Source organism: Anomalospiza imberbis, chromosome 16 (genome assembly GCF_031753505.1).
Source record: "Anomalospiza imberbis isolate Cuckoo-Finch-1a 21T00152 chromosome 16, ASM3175350v1, whole genome shotgun sequence".
Classification (NCBI taxonomy): domain Eukaryota; kingdom Metazoa; phylum Chordata; class Aves; order Passeriformes; family Viduidae; genus Anomalospiza; species Anomalospiza imberbis.
Window position 1 is genome coordinate 9,428,012 of NC_089696.1, and position 7,667 is coordinate 9,435,678.

The 7,667-nt window shown below is 43.4% G+C and overlaps 1 protein-coding gene across 2 annotated transcripts in view; it reads left to right on the forward strand.

Moving 5' to 3' along the window:
- The window catches only part of MOSMO (modulator of smoothened), a 29,715-nt gene extending 24,610 nt beyond the window's left edge, over positions 1-5,105 (forward strand). For both annotated transcript variants that reach the window (XM_068206927.1, XM_068206926.1), the window contains one exon: positions 2,610-5,105. In XM_068206927.1, coding sequence (XP_068063028.1) covers positions 2,610-2,794 — 185 coding nt within the window. In that variant the 3' untranslated portion in view covers positions 2,795-5,105. The remainder of the gene's footprint in view (positions 1-2,609) is intronic.
- The last annotated feature ends 2,562 nt before the right edge of the window (positions 5,106-7,667 follow it).

Sequence of the window (7,667 nt, forward strand, 5' to 3'; positions counted from 1 at the left end):
ATGCAGACTAGAAAGCTCTTCTTGAGCTTACATAGGTCTGCTCAAGAAACACATACCCGTGCATTCTGCAGATGGACTCAGATGTTTGAGATACAATTAACAAAAGGAAACTTTTTTAAGGATTAGGTTGTGTCATGTGGAATTACATTAACCAATTATTGTGTTGATTAAAACTTTCTTCATTGTTTAACGTCTCGTGTGTGGGTCTTTGGTTCTGTTCTAATAGATGGCCTAATGAGGTGACACTGAGCAGGAACGTGGCAACTGTGCAGTTCCAGATGTTTTCTGGTTGTGCTCTTTCCCTTCCCCTTTGAAGAATAACCCGGCGGTGCGGGCACGGTGCGAGCGAGACACGAGCCCCCTCCAGTGGAACATCGGGGCTTTCCTGCTCGGCACTGGCAGCCGAAGGAATGATCCTGGTGCTGGCTGCTCTTGGCTCAAGGTGTTGTGAAAGCTGCTTTATGTGTTTTGGAAGGCAAGGAGCAGCTGATGTTCTGATGTGGATCATGGTCTATGAAAGCATCGTTCTTTGCTTATGCCCAGATCTTGGACACGCTCTGAATTCAGATTCATCATGCCCAGTATCTTTTAGAATATTAGTGGTTTTTCCTCAAAGCTGAGACCTGTGCTATGAAAATCGTAAGCATTAAGATACAAAATATGTGGTAAACTGTTCATCTTGGATACACACGGAGTCCATTTAAAAATGGGTTTAGTGTGGGCACTGTAGCTGGATAAACTGGAGCATCCGTGTTTAGTGAGGAAGATCAGTAGTGAAGCTACATTAAAAATATTTATGCTGCTCCAGCCAATCATTTCCTCATTTGTGAAGGCTAGAAACGTTGTTCTGGTGAGGCCAAAGGGGACAGGCAAGCTCCTGATTTTATTGTACATACCTTTGGAAAGAAAAGCAGCTGCAGCACTTCTTGCAGTGATTAAGGTGATGGTTATTACTGTTACCAGTGGGTTTTGATGTTGTTTGTTTGACTTTTAAGGAGGCTCAAGTAGGGAACAGCATCTCCAGGGTTTCCCCTGTCTTACAGTGGTGGAGAAGGGAAAGAGGAGACAATGACAGCACCTGTGTCCCTTACTAACAAACTAAAAGCAGCAGCCTGTGTTAACTAGAGAAAGCTGAAAAAGTCAGCATATGATGCATTTTGTTCTGGCAGGACGTTGTAATTTGGCTTGAATTTGCTTTTTTCTGTGTGGCCAGGTTATAGGTAGAGTTTGAGGACTAGGAGGGGCTTCAGTGTGAGCTGTGCTTCATGTCAGATGATGCTGGTATGTGGATTTGTGGGGTTGGTGAGAGAACAGAGCAGGTTCAGCTCCTCTCTCCCCTCAGATCTAGCTGAATTTGGTTGAATAATAGGTATTGTGGTGCCGTGTTCCACTCACAGTAAATAATGTCTGAAAGAACGCTGAAAAACACAGAAGTGAAATAAGAGTAAAGCACTAATACTTGACTGAACTGGTAAAATCAGATAAAATTCTGTTTTATTCTAATACTGATTAAAAAAACCCAATTTTATATTCTTGCATATACAATCAAACCATTTCAAAAGCTAATAATTTTTATTGTGAAGAATATCTTGCCTCTCAGAGGAGCCATATTTAGAAGTCACTGCCTTGGTTGACAATAGAGTCTTGCAGAGCTACATCCAAACTAAACAGGGTTACTTTTCCAAAGGTGCTACAGAAACACTGAAGTTGTAATGTGGGAAACAACACTGGATGTTCTCTCCTGGATTTGATCAGGGTATTGAAACGTGCTGTGAGGAATCTTGGCTACTATTGATACTTGAAGGCCTGTGAAATCTGTAATGTAATTCTTTAACAGGAGTTCTGTATTTCTTCTACTTTCACACAGAGTCAGTTGCAAGAACAAAACATATACATGAGTTTGAAGTTAAATAAAAACCCTCATTGCTTGGTCTCTTTGTTCAGAGTCTGAATTTAGTTTTTCACTAAGAAGCTTGAACTAAACTGAATCAGAAAACTTTCATTTCATTGTATTACAATGAGAAATTCTAAGGATATTTCATTATCTAAGGAAACATTCATATAACGTTAGGAAACTGGTATCTTGTAATCTTAAAAGAAACCGTAATGACAATCTGAATGTTTTCTCTTTTTAGCAAAGCTTTCACAGAAAATGAATATGTGAACAATGAGAGAGGGCAACTACAGTTGGAAAAAGACAACTGATAATAGAAAAAGTTTCTTCAGTGTTGCATGTTACTTTATCTTGACTGGGCAAAATGACTCTAAAATAACTAGAGAAGAAATGACTGAACTTTGAGATGGTGATAGAAGTATATCTACCAATTTTTTCTTCTGTAAAGAGGGTTCATGATCTAGTGAGCAGAATTGAAATTACAGTCAAAATTGGGGACTTTTAGTCTTTCTTGGGAGTAGATGAGGGATGTTTTGAAACCATTGTAAAGCCTACTCAGTCATTTCAAGCAAGTTGTCAGCTCAGATAGCTCTGATCTCAGCGCTTCATTTCAGTCAGGATATTTTGCTTGTTTTTCTGGAGCGCTCTGTGAACAGGTAAATAGTTTCATTTTAACACATCAGTGACTGTTTTTTTCTTTTTCTTTTATTTGCAGTGATTCTATTCTGTATGGCAGCCCTAATATTTCCAATAGGATTTTACATCAATGAAGTCGGAGGTCAACCATATAAATTACCCAATAACACAGTGGTTGGGTCTTCGTATGTACTGTTTGTCTTATCCATTTTCTTTACAATAGTGGGACTTCTATTTGCTGGCAAAGTCTGTTTACCTGGCTGATGAATGTCTGGACTGCAGGACTTTATTTTGGAAAAGAGCAAGACATCGGAATTGCATTCTCAGGAGGATGCCTAAATCAGACTATCAAACACTGACTGAAAAGAGGAATGCTTTGACTTGTTCTCACTATGCACTTTGGATGAAAAAAAGGAGAGCCTTTCCCATAACCAAATACAGACCACGTTGACTAATCTCCTGAGCATACTTCAATGCAGTCAGGTCTGCACTGTGATAGGAACTAGTGAAGAATGCTTTACACTGACAAGCATAACGCCCCACATTACTGGACTGTTCCTGTTTTTAACGTCTAACAATTTGGAAGTCAAAGTATTTATGAACTTTGTGGTGGACCAGAGGGTTGTGGAGGAACTCAAGTGAGGCTGGCCTCACTGTAGGAGATTAGTGTTTTACATCTTCCTTCTGATGAGCAAAGCCTTTGGCACCAATGTGGATCAATCTTGCATTACTGCACCAAGAAGCCAATAGATCAAAACATGTTCTCTCAATGTATGTAACAGCAAAAAGACATACATCCCCTGCTCCCCCATAAGCTCTAGGAAACACTAAGGAACATTTTAGAGGGGGATTTCGTCCTTATATTTATATAAATATATATATATCTATAAATATATATATATTTTGCTGATGCAGTATACAGTGTGTGTGTATGTGTGTGTGTGTGTATATACACATATGTATATATATGTATATACACACAAATGATTCCTGGAAAAGAACTCAGAATGCTTTGCTAGCAAAACACTGTGGTGTGCAAAACTAGAACTCAATAGAAAAAAGCCATTTTTCTGAAGGCCACATAGCTGAGAGTCTTCAGTTTACCTCATTCTTTGTAGCAGCCCTTGATTTTAACAGTTTTTTGTAATAGGTACAAACGATCCCATGCCTTTCTAGGTGCAATTTTAAGTTAAGCTAAAATTCTTTTTATGGTAATTTATTTGTATATGAGGGTAGAAGGTGAGATCATGTCATACCTTAAAATCCTAATTTTGGGAAACTGACACTATTTAAATTATTAGCAACTGTTGTACAGAAAAATCTCTTTTTTCTACTTCATTGTTACATTAGCATTCATACATGTTCAAGCACAGCATTTTACCATAGATAAGCATTTCTTTTAGCACATATAAAATGCAATGTTTAAAGTAATGCAAACACTATCCCACTGCAAAGATGGATGAACTTATTTTCAGCTGAGTATTAATTCATCTTTGCCAAAAAAAATGAGCAATATAATTGTTAAAAATGTATGCCTTGTTTACTAAAGTTATTTTAAACGTAGATTTAATGGCCACCAAAATTTGGAGTAAATATTCCTCACTAAAAGTAGTTTTATTTTTCAACACAAGAATAAACCATTGAATCCACAGACATCTTAATTCACTACTAGGTTGGTGTTCCAGGGAAGCTGCCTGCACTATCAGTATTTGTTTTCCAGTTAATACATAGTTTGCCTGAGATTAATACTGAAAACAAAAAAATTGTCTGTTTTGAGCACTGTTTCATTGAGCTTACTAGAGGAACTGCATTAATGAAGAGACAGTCATTTTAGGATGAGATTTATGTTAAAATAAAATCAGCAGTTTCCAAAGTAATCACTTGCCAGATAAGCTGGAGTGTTTAACACAGTTTGCACAATTATTTTAAACTCTGTGCCATTCAGACCATAGTGGGTCCCTGCCTTTCTCCATTTCTTCCCTCTCCCCCACACAAAGTATTTTAATACAAAAATGTAATCTGTTGATGTATATTTTCTTTTGAAATTTTTGACCAACTTGCCACTGGAATGGTTTCTAAGTATTTTTTTTTTCCCAGTCAGCTCATTCACAGGTAGAATGGAGTGTTTATGGATCACTAAATTTTTCCAAAGTATACTAATCTGTAAATACCACCAAGCACTTACTCGGAAGTCATGGTTTAGATATAATTTGGTTCCTAATTTAAGCCTTCATCTGCATGGGCAGTCTGAGGCCCCTAGTGATAGTGGTGGAGGGAAAAGGCAGGGTTCAGCTGCTTGATATCTTTCAAAATTTTGGTGTTATCACTACTGTGTCTAAGATAAAGTATTCACTAAAACTTGGATTATAAATTACGTTTTCAGAAGTGTTACGCTTGTAAATAGTTCGAGATTTTTGTGACTGGAATACAGCTGGGGGGGTGGGGAGAGTTTCTAAGCTGCTAAAATTTCTTTCCCTTCCCACCCCTCCAACTTACTTATTTCAGTTATTGTAACATCATCTTAGGCTTTGATTAAATGGATCATAATAATAATTATTAAGAAACCAAACAAAAATACTTGGAGCATACCCAGACTGTGGCTGGCTGACTGGAAATTGATCTGATCTGCCAGTGCTATTGCTATGAATTATTAAATGTTAGCAAAGGTTTAGCAAATAGATTTATTAAATATTTGAGCATTTCAAATCCAGAAATAGATGCGGCCAAATGCATTTAAAAAAACCCAAACCAGTAATTGAAGAGACAGCTGTCAACAGTTGCTTTTAATAAGGTCACTAAGTACTATATAGTACAGTATTAATTTATAGCGAAAAATCATATCTTGTAAACTGTATATAAAACACTGTTTTATGGTGCAATCATTTGTCAAACTTATGTCTGTTACTTTTGTTTTAAAGTTGTGTGCATTCTTTTCATACCTAAGAGCATCACTGTAAAATCTGCTGAAGACTATTTATAGGTTTTATTTGCACAAGGTTTTGTTTTGAACTACAGGAAGTTCGTATTGAACATGCCTAAACATCTGTAGACCTTTTCAGTTCGTGAAAAGCAAATGTTTCCATATGAATCTTCTCCAAAGGTAATCCCATATTTGTGTTGAGTGTTTACATAAACTTTTCTGATTCTGCCATTATTTTTTAACTTTTTGAAGGACAGCTCATTTCATACATCACTAGAGAATTGCATTTATTCTTTTGCTTCTAAATTCTCCCTAAGGTTTGATACCCCATCATAACGTAATTTGTGCACACTTTGTCATTTATTTGGCTAACAAAATGTAAGATTGGAAACTGAAAATACTTTCAGAAGGAAAAGCTAGTAAATTTGTCCGTGTAAATCTTATCATTGAGCTCAGCTGAAATAATCACCTGGAAGCTGTTTGGCTCAGAGCTGGGGAGGGTGTGCTTCCCAGAACACAGCAGCCTGACCACTTCAGGTGGTTTTTGCGCAGTTAATCCAGCTGGAGAGCGGTGCCGCTGTCCCGAAGGCGCGGGCAGCGTGCCACGCTCCGAGCCCCGGCCCCTGGCTGAGGTGGTGCCGCCAGAGCCGGGCCCTCTGCCGTCCCCGTGTTCCTGAGACGCTGTTTAACCACTCCAGAACACAACCGTAGGTTCCTGTTTGCCCCGACACACACACACGGGAAAAGGGAAGCTGTCCTTTAAAGCCTTTGTGAAGGATGAACACAATGAAGGAAATGGTGGCTGCAGGCGGGCTGTCCTGCCTGGGCTCGAGGCCGGGCCCGCCGCCTGCGCCCCCCGGCCTTTACTGAGGGTGGTTTTCTATTGGTTAGAGCATTTTTTCAATTAATGATTTCCGAACAAATGTTAATACAAACTGTATAAAATGAACATAATTTTCTTCACTTGTATTTTTGTTATTGAGCAAGTTTATCAAAATAAATTGTCTACTAAAGCGACTGGCTCTGGCTGCACTGACTGGAACTGACTCCGCCCCCCCCCTCAGGTGTGCCCTCCCCTCAGGTGTGCCCCCCTCTCAGGTGTGCCCCCCTCTCAGGTGTGTGCCCCATCTCAGGTGCCCCCCCAATTTCAGCTGTGCCCCCCCCCTCAGCTGTGCCCCATCTCAGCTGTGCCCCCCCCTCAGCTGTGCCCCCCCCTCAGGTGTGCCCTCCCCTCAGCTGTGCCCCCCCTCTCAGCTATGCCCCTCTCAGGTGTGCCCCCGTCTCAGGTGTGCCCCATCTCAGGTGTGCCCCATCTCAGGTGTGCCCCATCTCAGCTGTGCCCTCCCTCAGGTGTGCCCTCCCTCAGCTGTGCCCCCCCTCTCAGGTGTGCCCCCCTCTCAGGTGTGCCCCCCTCTCAGCTGGGCCTCCCCTCAGCTGTACCGCCCCCCTCAGCTGTGCCCCCCCCTCAGCTGTGCCCCATCTCAGCTGTGCCCCATCTCAGCTGTGCCCCATCTCAGCTGTGCCCCATCTCAGCTGTGCCCCTCTCAGCTGTGCCCCCCTCTCAGCTGTGCCCCATCTCAGCTGTGCCCCCCCCTCAGCTGTGCCCTCCCTCAGCTGTGCCCCTCTCAGCTGTGCCCCATCTCAGCTGTGCCCCATCTCAGCTGTGCCCCCCCCTCAGCTGTGCCCCCATCTCAGCTGTGCCCCATCTCAGCTGTGCCCCCCCCTCAGCTGTGCCCCCATCTCAGGTGTGCCCCCATCTCAGCTGTGTCCCCATCTCAGCTGTGCCCCATCTCAGCTGTGCCCCCTCTCAGGTGTGCCCCCTCACGCCCGGCGGGGCCCCTCGCCTCCCGCCCACCGGCGCCCTCAGGCGGCGGGAAGCGGCGCACCGGGGCCGGCCCCGTCTCCAGCGGCAACGCCGCAACAGCGGGCGGGGAGCGGGCTGGGCCGCTCCGCTCCCGGTCCCGCACGAGGGAAGGAAGGGTCCGGGCAGTGCCGGGAGGTGCCGGGGTTTGGGGAGTCACTGGCGCGGTGCCAGGGAGCGAGGCGGGGCACGGCAGAGCCTTTCCCCGGTCAGGTGAGGCTCAGCGGACGGGACCGGGCAGGGCGGGGTCGGAGGAGCTGAGGGCTCTCTCCCCGGTGGGGTGAGGTGAGTCTCGGGCACGGGACAGCGCGGGGTCGGGATCCCAGGGTTCTTCCCCCGTGAGGTAAGCAGGGTCT